This window comes from Bactrocera neohumeralis, chromosome 4 (genome assembly GCF_024586455.1).
Source record: "Bactrocera neohumeralis isolate Rockhampton chromosome 4, APGP_CSIRO_Bneo_wtdbg2-racon-allhic-juicebox.fasta_v2, whole genome shotgun sequence".
NCBI classification, from domain to species: domain Eukaryota; kingdom Metazoa; phylum Arthropoda; class Insecta; order Diptera; family Tephritidae; genus Bactrocera; species Bactrocera neohumeralis.
Window position 1 is genome coordinate 15310143 of NC_065921.1, and position 17349 is coordinate 15327491.

General features: G+C 39.0%; 1 protein-coding gene across 4 annotated transcripts; it reads left to right on the plus strand.

Annotated features, from left to right (window-relative positions):
* The first annotated feature begins 6898 nt into the window (after nucleotides 1-6898).
* On the plus strand, nucleotides 6899-16511 carry LOC126755944 (uncharacterized). 4 transcript variants are annotated; one of them, XM_050468680.1, is made up of 5 exons: nucleotides 6899-7190; nucleotides 9079-9158; nucleotides 9235-9397; nucleotides 9603-9707; nucleotides 16269-16511. In XM_050468680.1, exons 1-4 carry the CDS (start codon nucleotides 7073-7075, stop codon nucleotides 9692-9694), a joined length of 453 nt encoding a protein of 150 aa, XP_050324637.1. In that variant the 5' UTR covers nucleotides 6899-7072; the 3' UTR covers nucleotides 9695-9707; nucleotides 16269-16511. The 4 variants fall into 4 exon arrangements, with proteins under 4 accessions (XP_050324637.1, XP_050324636.1, XP_050324635.1 ...); XM_050468679.1 differs by lacking the exon at nucleotides 9603-9707 and having other exon boundaries at nucleotides 6901-7190; nucleotides 16160-16511; XM_050468678.1 differs by lacking the exons at nucleotides 9235-9397; nucleotides 9603-9707 and adding an exon at nucleotides 15805-15967 and having other exon boundaries at nucleotides 6912-7190; nucleotides 16160-16511.
* The last annotated feature ends 838 nt before the right edge of the window (nucleotides 16512-17349 follow it).

Here is a 17349-nt window from a genome sequence, read left to right on the forward strand (position 1 = left end):
CTTACTGGGTATATGATATTACATAAAAACAAGAAAAAACGTTAAACAGCTGCACCGTTGCCATGGTAATCATCGTAAGTTATTACTTCTACATAAAATGGTATAAAAAGATCTTTACTCTGATTTTGATCAGCCAGTTTGAATGACAGCTGTGTAAGCGCCGCAGCCAATGCAAGAATGCCGCTTAAGACTGTTTTCCACAAACTAGTCATAAGTTTCGGATTGGAAGGCCTGAAGTGTCCTGGCGCCCCAAAAGCCATTCGCTAGACCGTTCGACACCTTCGACGCATTTGGTGAATGTAGGGCTCTCTGCTACATTGTCAAGCATTTCGTTTATGACCTCTACGCGACTTTTTTTATTCAGGTATTTTAGTACGAGTCTGACACGTTTCATAGCCGAAATATGTTTAGTCGATCAATAGGAGATGCTGAGATCCTCTTCTCTCTCTATGATGCCAAGGTGACTATTTTCAAACACTGTTTCTTTAACGTTTTCGAAGTGGATTGACGACTACAAAGAGTTAGGGTTTCAATGATTTCATGACCTTGTATGACTGAATGCTTTGTGCCCGTGATAAAGTAGACTCCCCAAAACACTTCTGCAGGAATTCTTACAACTACGTAGCTGTGGCCATCTGGCCGATGGAACAGAAAATATCAAAACTATGGAGATCAAATTTCATACGAATATGAAAAAGCTTGTAACAATCTAAGAAAAAAATTTATCGAGTTGATTTGTGCGTACAGTTTAAGTAAACCCGTCCATGGTACATGCCCCACTGAGTTGAGGGAGTCTATAATATAACCCCAAACGAGCTACACACTCTGGGTTGACAATACGTCATAGTAAAGTACTCTAAAGAAAGATGAAAAGAGAGTGAGAGAGATATGTATGTGACTTCTCAATCTTCTTCTTTATTGGCATAGACTCCGCTTACACGGTAATAGCCGAGTTTACAACAGCTGGTCAATTGTTCTTCCCTTTCGCTGTTTGGCGCCTATTGGTGATTCAAAGTGGAGCCAGGTCCTTCTCCGTCTAGTCGCTCGAAGTTCGTCTTCCTCTTCCTCTGCTTCCCCCGGCGGGTACAGAGCTGTAGTGTTTCCATCCATTCGGACGACATGACCTAGACAGTGTAGCTGCTGTCTCTTAATTCGTCGAACTACATATGTCAATGTCGTCGTATATCTCATACAGCTCATCTTTCCATCGAATGCGATATTCGCCGTTACCAATACCAAAATAACCATAAATGTTCCCTTTGACCTTGTCTCGAAAATTCGAAATGCCGTCTCACCAGATGTTGTCGTCGTCCATGCCTCTGCACCAAATAGCAGGACGAGAATAATGAGTGACTTATAGAGTGTGGTCTTTGTTCGTCAAAAGAGGACTTTACTTCTTTGTTGCCTACTCAGTCCGAAGTAGCACCTGTTGACAAGAGTTATTCTGCGTTTGATGTCGAGGCTGACATTGTTGTTCCTGTTAATGGTGGTTCCAAGATAGACGGAATCATCTACGACTTCGAAGTTATGACTGTCAACAGTGACGTGGGAGCCAATTCGCGAATTCGATTACTGTTTGTTTGAAGACAGGAGATATTTCGTCTTGTCCTCGTTCACAACCAGACCCATACTCTTGACATCCTTATCCAGTCGGCGCGATTGTTGGGGCCAATATTATCGGCGTACGCCAGCAATTGTATACACTATTCAGATCTGCAGCTCAGATTAATTTCTCCAGGAATAGATTGAAGTAGTCGCACTATAGGAAGTCGCCTTGTCTGAAACCTCGTTTGGTATAGAACGGCTCTGGAATGTCGGAGTCGATTCAGGATAAGTTGGGGTTTAACCTGGTACAGTATCTAGAACAAAGCTCTTCGTTTCCAATGTGTGGTGAGAAGAAGCGGAGAAGATTTTAATGGCTGTGAGTGCATGTCTAAAGTTTCTTGCGTCCGGAGTCTGGTCGGCGTATTGTTTTATGTCGTCGACAAAGTTGAGGAATATGAAAAATTAATGCAGTGAGACATACTGAAGGCGAATGACAAACATACAATTGAGGAAAGCCAGAACAGGGCAGAATCTAAACGTATAACGAACTCACCAGGCGATCGGAGGACATTTTAAAATCTTAAAATTATATTAGCTACAAACCTGCGACTAAAAATTTAAATTTTTATAGAAAATTTTGTAAATGGCCATCGCCTATGGCTTATTTTGCCTGAGTAATTAAAACGATCTCATGTTTTGTAATACATATGTATATATGTATATGTATGTATGTATGTATGTTTCTAAATATAACACATCAGAGACACTAATAAGGCTTCCCAGCGCATGACTTAATTTATATGTTTTCTCGCTTTCCCGCTTAAAAGCGATTAAAAAGAAGATGCTGTAGCGAATGATTTCATAGACGTTGCTAGCGAAGGTTAACCGCTGATGAAGTCACGACGAGTACACCCTGTAAATGGTGGAAAGAATTTGCATAGTGAATCAGCAACGACGGCGACTGCGAAACTGCGTGAATTTCGCTTTAACTCGCAGCATTAGAACTATACACAAAGATAAGCTCTAATATCAGCATGCAAAAGCATGCAAAGCGAAGCTAGAGAGGAGCGGTTTGAACGGCAAATATTAGATTTCCAATAATTATTTAAATGCTTCACGGGAAATTATCTATAAGCTTTTTTGTTGTTGCTGCTTTTAGAAATGCTGGAACAGTCATATCCAATCTGTTCACGTCAAGGCACGCTCACGAAACAATCCACTTACCGAACAGTAAATTATGCAAAGAACGAGACAGTGAACTTTTATAAAAAAAAACTTACGATTCTAAATAGAGCGTTTCTATAGAAATGTACGTATGAATATTTTATACAAATATTAGGGCAATTCAGAATCTGGTGCAAATGGTCTTGCATATTTGCAATTGCAAATTCGCTGTACATTTTGTTGCTTTCTTCTTCTTTATTGGCGTAGACACCGCTTACGCGATTCTTTTTTTCGCTACGCTTTCCTTCTCCCCTTGGTCCTTCCAACGGAGTGGAGGTCTACCTCTTCCTCTGCTTCCCCCGGCGGGTACTGGTCGAATACTTTCAGAGCTGGAGTGTTTTCGTCCATCCGGACAACATGACCTAGCTCATCTTTTACGTCGTATATCTCGTCCTATATCTCGTACAGCTCATCGTACCATCGAATGCGATATTCGACGTGGCCAACGCGCAAAGGACCATAAATCTTTCGCAGAACTTTTCTCTCGACAACTCGCAACGTCGACTCATGAGTTGTTGCCATCGTACAGGCCTCTGCACCATATAGCAGGACGGGAATTATGAGTGACTTATAGAGTTTGGTTTTTGTTCGTCGAGAGAGGACTTTGCTTCTCAATTGGCTACTCAGTCCGAATTATCACCTTTTGTTAAGAGTTATCCTGCGTTGGATTTCCAGGCTGACATTGTTGGTGGTGTTTACGTTGGTTCCAAGATAGACGAAATTTTCTACGACTTCAAAGTTATGACTGTCAACAGTGACGTTAGAGCCAAGCGAGTGCGACGACTGTTTGTATATCATACGCATACGCCAGCAGTTGTATCTTATAAAAGATTGTACCTGCTCGATTAAGTTCTGCAGCTCGAATTATTTTCTCCAGCAGCAGGTTGAAGAAGTCGCACGATAGGGAGTCGCCTTGTCTAAAACCTCGTTTGGTATCGAACGGCTCAGAGAGGTTGTTTCCGATCCTGACGGAGCTTTTAACAACGTCAGTTTACAACGTCAGTTTACACAGCCGTATTAGCTTTGCGAGGATACCAAATTCAAACATCGCGGCATAAAGGCAGCTCCTTTTCGTGCTGTCGAAAGCAGCTTTGAAATCGACGAGGAGGTGGTGTGTGTCGATTCTCCTTCACGGGTCTTTTCCAAGATTTGGCGCATGATGAATATCTGGTCGGTTGTTGATTTGCAAGGTCTAAAGCCACTCTGATAAGGTCCAATCAGTTTGTTGACGGTGGGCTTTCATCTTTCACACAATACGCTCGATAGAACCTTATAAGCGATGTTGAGGAGGCTTATCCCACGGTGGTTGGCGCAGATTGTGGGGTTTCCCTTTTTATGGATTGGGCATAGCACAATTAAATTCCAATCGTTGGGCATGCTTTCGTCCGACCATATTTTACAAAGAAGCTGATGCATGCTCCTTATCAGTCCTTCGCCGCCGTGTTTGAATAGCTCGGCCGGTAATCCGTCGGCCCCTGCCGCTTTGTTGTTCTTCAAGCGGGTAATTGCTATTCGAACTTCTTCATGATTGGGCAATGGAACGTCTGCTCCATCGTTATCGATTGGGGAATCAGGTTTGCCTTCTCCTGGTGTTGTATGTTCACTGCCATTCAGCAGGCTGGAGAAGTGTTCCCTCCATAATTTAAGTATGATCTCGGAATCGGTGACTAGATCACCTTTGGGGGTTCTACAAAAGTATGCTCCGGTCTTGAAACCTTCTGTAAGCCGCCCCATTTTTTCATAGAATTTTCGAGCAATACCCCTGTCGGCCAGCTTATCAAGCTCTTCATACTCACGCATTTCGGCCTCTTTCTTTTTCTGTCTGCAAATGCGTCTCGCTTCCTTCTTCAACTCTCGGTATCTATCCCATCCCGCACGTGTTGTGGTCGATGGTAACGTTCCTAGGTAGGCAGTCTGTTTTCTCTCTGTTCCGACACGGCACTCCTCGTCGTTCCAGCTGTTCTTATGCATTCTCCGAAAACCAATGGTTTCGGTTGCAGCTGTACGTAAGGAGTTTGAAATGCCGTCCCACAGTTCCCTTATACAGAGTTGTTGACGAGTGCTCTCAGAGAGCAAGAGTGCAAGCCGGGTTGAAAATCGTTCTGCTGTCAGTTGTGATTACAGCTTCTCGACGTCGAACCTTCCTTTTGTTTGTTGGCGTTCGTTTTTTGCTGCACAGAGTCGGGTGCGAATCTTGGCTGCAACAAGATAGTAGTCCGAGTCGATGTTAGGACCTTGGAGCGTAAGCACGTTTAGAACACTGGAGACGTGTCTTCCGTCTATCACAACATGATCGATCTGGTTGGTTGCTTTTCGATCCGGAGACAGCCAGGTAGCTTGATGTATTTTCTTGTGCTGGAATCTAGTACTACAGATAACCATATTTCAGGCCCCGGCGAAGTCGATCAACCTCAACCCATTTGCGGATGTTTCGTCGTGGAGGCTGAATTTACCAACCGTAGTGCCAAAGATACCTTCTTTGCCAAGTCGCCAAGCACGCACCAAGCGCTCATAAAAGGCATCTTTGGTCACATCGTGCTTCTCTTCCGTCGGGGCGTGGGCGCAAATCAGCGATATGTTGAAGAACCTCGCTTTGATGCGGATTGTGGCTAGACGTTCATTCACCGTAGTGAACGATTGTACTTGGCGACGGAGTCTCTCTACCACCATGAATCCCACACTAAACTTGCGCTCCTTTATATGGCCACTGTAGTAAATGCCACAAGGACCTGCTCGTCTCTGTCCTTGTCCCGTCCATCGCATTTCGTGGACGGCGGTGATTCACGAGGTCATCAACCAGCTGGGCAGCGGCACGTTCCCAATTAAGGGACCGGACATTCCAGGTGCATGCCCTTAATTCGTAGTCCTTATTTCGTTTGCCATGGTGCTTGTTGAGGCTTGTTGCTTCCTTTCATTGGGGGTGTTTTTTTTACGTGGCGGGTCCCAAACCCAGCGCACAACCCTGCGGAGGGAAAGTTTCGCCTTCTCACTTTAGCTCGCCTTCAAACGGATGTTCTTAGGCTACCCAGAGGATACTTGGTCAAAGACGGGAAGTCGTGAGCTGCTTGAGTTTCTGGCCACTCCCAAGTGAATGGCGATCAGAGAACTTTCCTCACTTGCGTGAACTTCTACACATGACTCCATCATGCTTTTACACTAACAAAATGTACAGCGAATTTGCAATAGCAAATATGCAAAACCATTTGCACCAGATTGTGAATTGCCCTATTGTTTTATTTTGAATGCCACGTTAGCTTCAGCTACATCTTAAAGGGTGTCTCGAAGGGATCTAATTGGGGTTGTCTTCTTAAGAGGTTATATTCACTCGTAACGCATATGATTTTTACATTTACTGTACTGAACTTTAATGTACTTTAATAATCGGATTCTTTTTCTAATTTTGGATTCCCTTGACTCCATACCCTATTTTCAAGATGACCCCAGAGATTTCTCTGCTTAAAATTATCTCAAATCCAGAAACAAAAAAATATTAGTTACAGATATGATCAAAGGACTGGGCCAAATTTTGATTTTTTTTTTCTTGGCTTGAAAATCGAAATTATTTCCAAAATCAAATTTTTTATTGCTTCGTTTATTACCTAACTGAAATAACTTAAAAGGCCATGTGAAAAATTCTAAATGATCGGATCAGCCGTATCAAGAGGATAATAATACAGTTCAAGCAGGGTCGAAAATTATGTGATGGGTACCGAGATTTATTGACCGAACTCCAATGCCAAAATTGGTTTGCAAAATTTCGTTCCGGTAAAAGCGATCTTGAGAATGCACCACTGGAGAGACTTTTCAAACCGATGTGGATAAAACAAAGTCGTTGGCCGATGCAAATTTGCACAAGGCGACCATTTACAAGCACATGATACGTCTGGAATTAATTTCGACTTGACATATAGGGTCCTCATACAAGTTTGATAACCCATTAAAAGCTTTTGCAACTTGAATGTGATGTGTTATCACATCCAGCACATTCTCCTGACTTGGCACCTTCGGACTATTACTTGTTCCGGTATTTGAAAATTTTATTATCAAACTCTGTATGAACTTGAGAGAAATACTTGAAACAACTTCAAAGAGAAGAAAGTGCAAACCTTCAGTTTGGTTTCATTGTATTCGTACTCAGCCGCCACAGTGATCAGTGTCTGTTGTGAACGCGAACGCGTACGGATTGTTTCGAGAAACGCGCGGAAAACCGGTACAAACATTCCTCAGTGGAAATTAGAATTTTTTGTAGAAAACTTTGTTGTTCTATTTGAAGCCAGTTTTTTTTTTAAACACAGGTGAGAAGATGGCCAAATACGTTACGGACAAAGCGTTGTGCAATGTCAGCCTGCGTAATGCCTGCCTGGGCATATCGATATTCTTTCTGATCATGGTGGCGCTGGCCGTCATAACGCATCCAAGTTGTAAGTGAAAAATGAAAATCGAACGGCATTAAATAAATAAATCAATAAAGAGTAAAAAAATAAACAGAAATTACTGAGCTGATTGAGCTTCCAAAGGGTTCCAAAACATCGGTTGCGAATTTAATTACTTGAGTAAAGTCTAAAAACAAAACAAGGAAACTCATTATGTTAGCTATAATACCCTTCACAAATAAAAAAGTTTTTCATACAAGGTCTTGATTTTGATCGATCTGTTTGTATGGCAGCTTTGTGCTATTGTGCTATTCACTTCATTATTAGATCAATCTAAGACTGCATAAAATATTTTTACGAGACTTTAATTTTATGTCGCGTATCAAGAATGCCAAAACTCTGGTGTCGAAGATATGGATATAGCCTTTTTGCAAACTGTTTTGCACCTAATTTTAGAATACACAGCAATCTGCATACGCAGCTTTAAGGTTCTTGGATCCATATATCCAGATCAATAGCGCCCAGTAAGTTCCTGGAATTCTTCAAGGTCCCAAACGTTCCCAAGACCCAGTGCAAATCTCAATTAAATTCTATCTATCTATCTACTATCGGATCTTAATGCGAGCTTTCTCCTGGCCAAAAAATGCTCTCATAAATTTCGTACGACGATCATATTTCGTTTCGACTGAGTTCTGGACTCACGACTCAGTATATTGTGAACACATTATACGGAGGTTAGTGGTTTAAAGCTCCGAAGGAATATCAAAAGCGGAGGCCAGAAATTGTAAATTTTCTTGCTTGAGGTTACAGCCTTTTGTAGAAAGAAATAACAGTTGTTTTTTTCTGGATAAAATGACAGTTCTTGAATCTCTTCATGTTGTTCTTCGTCCCAAATGCCAGAATTTTGATTGTTTATTTACCCATTGAGCCAGAAATGGGTCTCATCGCTGAACTTGAAATTTGGCCGGAAAACGTCGGATATTCTTGGAACTTTTCAAGAGCCTATAGAGAGAAGCGGGTTCGCTTGGGAAGGTCGAGCGGCTTCAGTTCTTGCACAAACTGTGCGTCAAGTCGTTCCAAACGTCAGACGGAGTTGCTACGAACGGTGTCGAATCGACTCTCCACGGTTTTCGTGTACACTTTCAGCTGCGGCTGCTATATTTTCTTCACTGCGTGCTGAACGTGGTCTATTCAGTCGAATATTATCCAATAATGAATACTGAGTCTCAGGGTGGGTGATGGTGTTGCAAATAGTACGCTCAGTAGGCCGATTATGTTGGCCATAAGTTGGGTGACTCGTTATAAAGTCAACCGGAAGTTCGAAAATTCGAATTTATATAATTTATCTCACAGATTGACGCTTGTTTTCGATAAAAAGTTCGCAATTGCAATTTTGATGCACATATTCGGTATCTGGGGCTTGAAAAGCTTTGGTCCGATTGGAACAATTACTGGCAGACCTCAGAGGCGCAAAGTTTTATCCAGACGCATTTATTGATGGTTGATTTGCATACTGGAAAGTGAAAAAAGTGAATATTGTGTTATATGCGAAGTAGGCGTGGTTGTAGTCCGATTTCACTCATTTTCGCACTGGAAGATAAGAATGTCAAGATAATAGTATATATTAAATTTAGGCGAGATCGGTCTAGTAAGTTCTGGAATATGGATTTTCACTGAAATGTGGGCGGTTTTACGTCCATCGTACAATTTTGACGCCGCCTTCTATAAAGTTTTCTTGTATCTTAAAAGAACAGTTATATGGGTAGTGGGCGGGAGTGGGCTTACTTGCGTTTCACTTTTAAATTTGTTTCAAACTTTCAGTATAAACCTAAATTATTAATTATATGTGTGTTTTAGGTTACAACCACTAAACCATATGTACATAGATCTGCTAATTAATCATTTATTTTATTTTTTAATTTTTACTAAATTTCAGATTTGCTCAAAATTTCTTTCGTGGTAGGATTCATTATTGAGCTGCTTGCCAATTTGGCGCTGCTGTTCGGTGTTTTGAGGGTAAGTAGTATATATTTTATAGCAATGAGTATAGATCAAAAGCGGTGTTTCTAATTTCTGATAATATTTTTTACAGAGCAACGCTTGGCTGGTCTTGGCTTGGTTTGTCTTCGCCGTGCCGTTCTTCATAGGTTGGCCCATCGCAGTTTTGGGTGTGATTTTCAATTTTGGCGATTATCGCGCAGCTGCTTACGTCGACAATGTATTTCTTATACTATTCATATATATACTGGCTTTGGGTAAATATATAATAATAAGAAATATTATACACATACATATATATTAGTGGAACAAAAAGTTAAGACTTTGATAAGAGTTTCCGTTTAACAAGCATAATATGTAGTTGCTAGTTGTTGTTGTCTAAAACAATACAAGAAATTGTTCTTTTTTTTCAATTTTCAATTTATCATTAGCAATAATTTCGAATTTCTCTTCTTTTTTTAGTGATTTTCGGCTACTTCTCATATCTCGTCTACTCCTACTTCCATCAATTGCGGAATAGTCAGTCAGCGACACCACATGGCGTTGTTGTGTAAATACATAATACACCTACATACATATGTACTTAGCCATATACTGTAGTTCACATAGATATAAATGCATTATGAGTACAAAATCGAAAACACCAAAATAAGATTTTTTTGTTATATAATTTTATGGCGGCAATGTGTGCCCACCCTAATGCAGTAAGCGATTTTTTATGTATGCACTTTTAAATTATATATATACATATATTATAAAATAAAAATAAAAATGAAAAATATATTTTGAAAAATAAATTGTTTGCTGGACGCAATAAATTTTGAGGTATAACAGATTCAAATGAAATTTAAACAAATAAAGAAGAGTAAATTTTATACAACGGACGGACCGACAGACATCCGGATTTCGCCCCGTCTCGTCATTCTGATCATTCATCTATTGGTTAGTCGAAAAGGTCTTTTCGTGTTTTGTCAAAATATATCATTGCAGTCGTATATATCCAGTGCTACCAAACACATTGTGTCATACCATATGGTGTTGGAAAGGTGAGACTGTAAGCTTCATTTAAGCAAATGTATTTCGGGGACGATGAAAAAAAGTTACAGCTGTTCAAAACTGAGTGAAAATAAGGAAGAAATTCACTACATTTTGAAATTTTTGTATAAAAAAGGGAAGTTTGCCACGTAAGCCACCAATGAAATTTGTGAAGTTTACGGAGACCATGCTGTATCAGTTCGTGTAGCACAACAATGGTTCGCTCGCTTCTGTTCTGGAAATTTCGATGTGAAAGATGCACCTCGCTATGGTCGACCTATCGTCGAAAAAGTCGTTGAAATTAGGGAAAAGATTGACCAGGACCGTCACTTAAGCAGCCATGACATCGCTAAGGAACTTAACATTCATGATCAAACGGTTTTGAACCATTTAAAAAAGGCTGGCTACAAAAAGAAGCTCGATGTTTGGGAACCACATGAATTGTCTGTGAAAAATTTAGTGGACCGAATTAACATTTGCGATCCTTTGCTGAAACGTCGGATTTACGTAACCGGAACGGACACGGATTTTTTATTCGACCAAGGAATGTCAATTCGTCAAAACTCAGCCGCTACAATAACAACAACGAGAAATATATAATATTTTACTTGCCTAAGAGTAAAGCAATAGGAATGAATTCAGTATCAGAATTATATCAGCATTATGTCTTATAGAGAACTAGCAGCCCGCCCCGGCTTCACACGGGTATTTTTTATATTTATAATACTTTTTCGTTTTTGCGTAGGGTCATTAAAAATTAGTTAAATGAAAGAAATTCGAAGTATTATTTTTTTACTTCTTGTAAAAAGGCCTTTACTTTATATTTTACTTTCTCTGCTCCTGAATAATTTATTGAATTAGAGCTTCCCTGTAAACGATATTTGATGTTAATTTATTTTGTGGGAGCAATATAAATTGATTTTCAGGACCTCCGACCTGCGATAGACCAACATACAGTTGGCCATGAGTAAAACATTCTTTTCGTAGGTCAATCCGTACTAATTCGAAAGTTTGGCCTTGGGACTTGTTTGTAGTTAGAACGAAAAATGTTTTCACTGAAAATTTAAGCTGCTTCATTGGGATTATCAGATTACTTGGAATCATCGGAGTCCTCAGTATAAGCAGCCTCATCCCGTTGCACATGCTTGGAGGACTTAAACTCCTCAAAAGGATAATTGGAATTCCAATTTTTTAAAGCCAATTCATGTGGTGACAGTCCAGAAGTAGGTTAATTAACTCCTGGGGATAATGGTAATTTGTATTTTTTTATTTCTCCAATAACTTTTTCAATAATTAGACCGTTTATATCGTTGACACTATCACTCCTGAGTGACACTATAACCCTGTTACACAACCAATGAAATTTCTTTTCGTGCAAATTCTCGTTGTCAGGGTATACTGCATCTATTAAAATTAAAACTATGGACTATTTGGTCTGGAGACTCATCCAGCAGAATATTACAAATACTGCTTAAATTTGGAGTGGGAAAAATTCCTTCCCCAAGTTTAAACAGTTGCTGTGGGAAATCACCACCAGTGATTCCATGAAGATAAGCTCTCATATTCGTCCATAATACTCGTATTATATTTTCAATCGAAGTCCATAAGGGCGACGATATTAAGCATGCTTTGATGATAACTGTTTGCATACCTCTGTTATTGACAGGAAGAATCTGTCGGAAATCTCCAGCAAATACAAAAGTTATCCCGCCCATAAAAGCAAAGGTGTTTCTAAGGTCTTTTAATGTTACGTTCACGACCTCTATATGCGCTTTATGGCTCATGGTGCATTCATCTCATTTAATCAATGAGGCGTCTTGCAAAAGTTAACCAAGAGGCCCATTTTTACGGATAGAACATATTGATTGTTGTTCAAGATTTCTGAATTTTGTTCTACAAACCACCCTCATTGGATTACCTTCAAAGTGGTGCAGGCCATTTTACATTTCATGCAACGGTTTAGTCAGCTATAGCAAACAGACGAAAAACCTAACTTTTTATAGTATACATATAAGATTTTTACGACACTAAAGCAACAATAACAACCACGCAAAAGCACCACACAATTTCAAACCGCAGCACATTTTGTGACACCTTTTATTTTTTAACTGCTTTTCGTTATACGATCACACATCTAAAATAGAGAGCTTACGCCGCTTCTAGAGCTCAAGTTCTGAGCACATATTCATTTCTAGATACATATGTACATATGTAGGTAGATGAAAACCAGCGCTGGCATTGCTGCGTGCTCACAAGCATTCATTCGAAACGAGACAACCACGTTGGCGATCTCACTCAGCCGCCACAGTGATCAGTCTCTGTTGTGAACGCGAACGCGTACGGATTGTTTCGAGGAACGCGCGGCAAACCGGTATAAGTGTGAGGTCTCCATTTTTTTGTTGCCATACATACAAACATTCCTCAGTGAAAATTATAAAGAATTCTTTGTAGAAAACTTTGTTGTTCTATTGAAAACCAGTTTTTGTAAACAAAAGTGCGAAGATGGCCAAATACGTTACGGACAAAGCGTTATTCAATGTCAGTCTGCGTAATGCCTGCCTGGGCATATCGATATTCTTTCTGGTCATGCTGGTGCTGGGCGTCATAGCGCGACCGAGTTGTAAGTGCAAAATGCAAAACGAACGGCGTTAAATGACAAAATCATAGAAGTAAATAGTAAAAATAAAGATAAAGAAATAAACAGAAATTACTGAGCTGCTTGAGCTTCCAAAGAGTCCCAAAACAAAAGCGAACGGCAACGAATTTAATTACTGAGTAAATTGTGAAAAATAACAAGGAACACGATATCTTGGGTGCAACGAAGCACAAATCCTTCACAAATACAAAAGATTCCATACAAGAACTTGATTGTGATCGTTCACTTTGTATGGTAGCTATATGCTATAGTAGTTCGATCTGAACAATTTCTTGGGAGATTGTATCATTGCCTTGGAAAAAAATCTGCGCCAAATTTCGTGAAGATATCTCGTCAAATAAAAGTTTTCCACACCAGGTCATGATTTTAATCGATCCGTTTGTATGGTAGCTATGTACTATATATACTATAGTAGTCCGATATCAGCCGTTCCGTCAAATTAGAGCTTTTTTGAAAGGAAAAGAACGTCTGAAAAGTTGCAGATCGATATCTCAAAAAACGAAGTACGAGTTCGCGTATACTCGGTGAGACGTTCAGACGGACTTGGCTAAATCGACTCCGCTCGTCACGCTGATCATTTATATACATATGTATGTACATATGTATATAAAGTATTTAAAGGTCTCCGACGTACCCTTCTCGCTGTTAAAAACTTCATGGCAAACTTAATACACCTTGTTTAGGGTATAAATATCAACAAATGACTAAAACCAAAATAAATCGCAAACTACAAACCGCTGGAGGTGTCTGCGGTGACTCTGTTCTGCTTTCGGTTTCATTACATTTCATTGTATTTTCTTTTTTGCGCAATTTAATCGTTTTGGCTACAAAAACAAACAGCAATCAATGCGTCGTGGGTGCTGTGAGGAACATCTAAAAATTCTCGTTATTTTTGTACATTTTGTGAGAATCGTGTGTTGTCAATTGTTTCGCATTCTGTTTATTGCCTTCGTCTGTTTTGTTGACATCATTTTGGTCGGAGTTTTTTACTGTTTATTTTTGCTTTAGCTTGATCTCATTATGCGGCACTTTTGTTGTTTAAAACTTTTAATGACTAATTTTATAGCGTAGCTTTTTTTTTTGCTGACACATATCAGGTTTGATACATTTTTGTAGCAATTTTAAACGGCGATCACAGGTACGCGACTTAAATTTTATGTCGCGAATAAGGGATTCGAAAAATCCGACGACGAAGATATGGAAGCTAGAAACTCCTGAGCATCTGAAAGTTCCTGGAATTCTCAAAAGTGCTTGTGATACAGAGGAAGGCACAATAGTCTCCAAGTTCCACAGCAAACCTCAATTAAATTCTATCTTGGTCCCGCGACTTAGTATATTGTGAACAAGTTATACGCGGATTTAAAGCTCTGAAGGAATATCAAAGGCGGAGGCCAGAAAATTTTACATAGCCTTGCTGAGGTTACAGCTCTTTGTAGATAGAAATCATTTTTTTTAGATATACACATACATATGAGGTCTAGTGCAATTTTTCACTCCATTTTATTTTGGCACAAAAATTTAAAGGGGAATGTTTATTATCATCGAAGGAACAATCTTTGGCATTTATTTTTTTGAAGATTATCCACGCTTGAGTCAAATTTTCGATGACGAGCATGGCGACTGCTAACGTCTCACGAATGGTGTTTTGCCAAGGCCTGAATCAAAGCGCTTTAACTTGAAATATGCCCACAGGATCTCTCGACAGGCGCAAAACGTGAAATTATCTGCTAACCGAAGGTTTCTCTCAATAAATCTATTGATTGATGCGATGTGTGGGAAGTGGCGCTGTCTTGTTGAAACCAAATGTCGCCGAGATCACGAGCTTCAAATTCAGACATCCAATAGTCGGTTACCATGATCGATGATTCCAACGACCCACAAACCACACCAAACCGTTGTTTTTTCTGGATGTAATGGCCGCTCTTCAATCTCTTCAGGTTGCTCTTCAAATGCCACTGAACAAAATTTGGCTTGAAAACGTCGGAACTTCTTGGACTTTTTAAGAGCCCATAAAGCGAAGCGATGTCGCTTGGAAAGGTCGAGCGACACAAGCTGTGCGCCAAGTCGTTCCATACGTCAGTCCGAGTTGCTGCGAATGGTGCCGAATCAACTTTCCACGGCTTTCGTGTACATTCTCAGCTACGGTTGCTATATTTTCTTCACTGCTTGCTGGACGTAATCTATTCAGTCGAACATTATCCAATAATGAATGCTGAGTCTCAAGATGGGTGATGGTGTTGCGAATATTACGCTCAGTAGGCCGATTATGTTGACCATAAGTTGAGGAAAGCGCTTTAAACATTGTTCAGGCGCTCTGTCAAAAAAAGGCTATTGAAAAAAGTACCTCTACTTGGATCAGAAGTTATAAGGTGTTATAAGGAATTAAAAATTGTGTTCTATGGAAAGTAGGCGTAGTTGTAGTCCGATTCCGCTCATTTTCGCACTGGAAAATAGGAATGTATAAATAATAGTATTTATTAAATTTAGGCAAGATCGGTCGAGTAGGTCCTGAGATATTGATTTTCACTGAAATGTGGAAGGTGCCACGTCCATTGTATTTTTTTTTTATCCCGGTTTCTATAAATTTCTCTTGTATCATCTCGGGTGTAACATGTTGCAAGGTTATAATAAAGGACTGGAAGTATAGAAGCTGTAGTCCGACTTGACGCTTCCCTTTTAAATTTGTTTCAAACTTTCAGTGTGGACCTAGATTATTAAATTTACGTGTTTTTAGGTTAAAATCGCTAAAACCATATGTACATAGATCCGCTAAATAATAATGTATTTTTTTTAATTTTTACTAAATTTCAGATTTGCACAGCAGTTCTTCACTTGTAGGTTTCATTATTGAGCTGCTTGCCAATTTGGCGCTGCTATTCGGTGTTTTGTGGGTAAGTAGTATATATTTTATAGCAATGAGTATATGTATATATCAAAAGCCGATTTGCTAATTTCCGAAAACATTATTTACAGAGCAACGCTTGGCTGGTCTTGGCTTGGCTTGTCGTCGCCGTGCTATTCTTCATACATTGGCCAATCGCAGTTTTGGGTGTAATTTTCAATTATGGCGATTATCGCGCAGCTGCTTTCTTCGACAATGTTTTTCTCATACTATTCGAATATATACTGGCTTTGGGTAAATATTATATTAAGAAACGTAATATGTGTTAGTCGAACAGAAAGTTAAGACTTTGAAAAGAGTTTCCGTATAGCAAGCATAATATGTAGTTTCTAGTTGTTGTTGTCGAAAACAAAACTAGAAATTTTTCTTTTCTTCATTTTCAATTTATCATTAGCAATAATTTTACATTTCTCTTCTTGTTTTTAGTGATTTTCGGCTACTGCTCATATCTCGTCTACTCCTACTTCCATCAATTGCGGAATAGTCAGTCAGCGACACCACATGGCGTTGTTGTGTAAATATGTACATAATACACCTATGTACTTAGCCATATACTGTAGTACATACATACATATAAATGCATTATGAGTACAAAATCGAAAACACCAAAATAAGATTTTTTTGTTGTATAATTCTATGGCGGCAATGTGTGCCCACCCTAATGCAGTAAGCAATTTTTATGTATGCATTTTTAAATTATTAATATATGATTATATATAATGAATCTACTTATATATATAAATTATAACATAAAAATAAAAAAATATTCTTAAAATTATATTTACAAAAAATTATTATTATTATTTTTTTAGAACATACATGTATGTATACACATCTATGTATATGTATGCATATATGTATGTATGTATTACTGCTGTAAGCTTATTTATCTACTAATTAATATGTTAATTTCCTTGCCGTCGCTTAGCAGACTCCATCGCAGTCATTCTCTACTTTACGTTTTCTAATTTTTTACATTTTAAATTGAACGCTAAATAAAGAAGAAAAATAAAAACAAACAATACCAGTACAGCTTGTTTTTCAAAAATTTTACAATTTTTGGTTTATTGCTCATATATGGCAGCTTGAAAATGTGGGCGCGACACAAATTCAAATGTGATGACGGCATTTTGGGCAGCAAGCTCTGTCATCGCTGACATTAGCAACTGTTTAATACAGCGCAGAAACACAAAACAGCAAAAACAAAAGCCGTAAAAAATAGAAAAAACACAAAGAAACAAAAAAAAAAAAAATAACAAATTTAAAAAAACAACAAATACTGACATACGAATTGTTATCGGGTAGTATTAAACCGATTTTATATATTTTTGGCAATATCACATACTAAAAAAATAGTTTCCTGGATTTCATTAAGGTACCTCACATACAAATACCAATCATACGAAGGAAATATCATCCGATTTCATCCATTTTCACACTGGCGGTGGAAATTCCTTTTCTGAAGGTGAATTTAATTATTGTAGCTTTAATGATTTAGGAGATATGTATATACATTAAGCCTACTAGAGGAATTTTGGGTGTCCCTTGCTAGAAAGAAAAGAGGATCGCTACACATCACGAAAAGGAGCTGCCCTGGTATCCCCGCAAAACTAATA

What these genes read in the sequence shown, in the direction of transcription:
- LOC126755944 (XM_050468680.1), top strand. Translation starts at nt 7,073, where the DNA reads ATGGCCAAATACGTTACGGACAAAGCGTTGTGCAATGTCAGCCTGCGT. An exon ending in CGTCATAACGCATCCAAGTT is followed by an intron (nt 7,191 to 9,078) that starts GTAAGTGAAAAA and finishes ACTAAATTTCAG; the next exon opens with ATTTGCTCAAAATTTCTTTC. An exon ending in TGCTGTTCGGTGTTTTGAGG is followed by an intron (nt 9,159 to 9,234) that starts GTAAGTAGTATA and finishes TATTTTTTACAG; the next exon opens with AGCAACGCTTGGCTGGTCTT.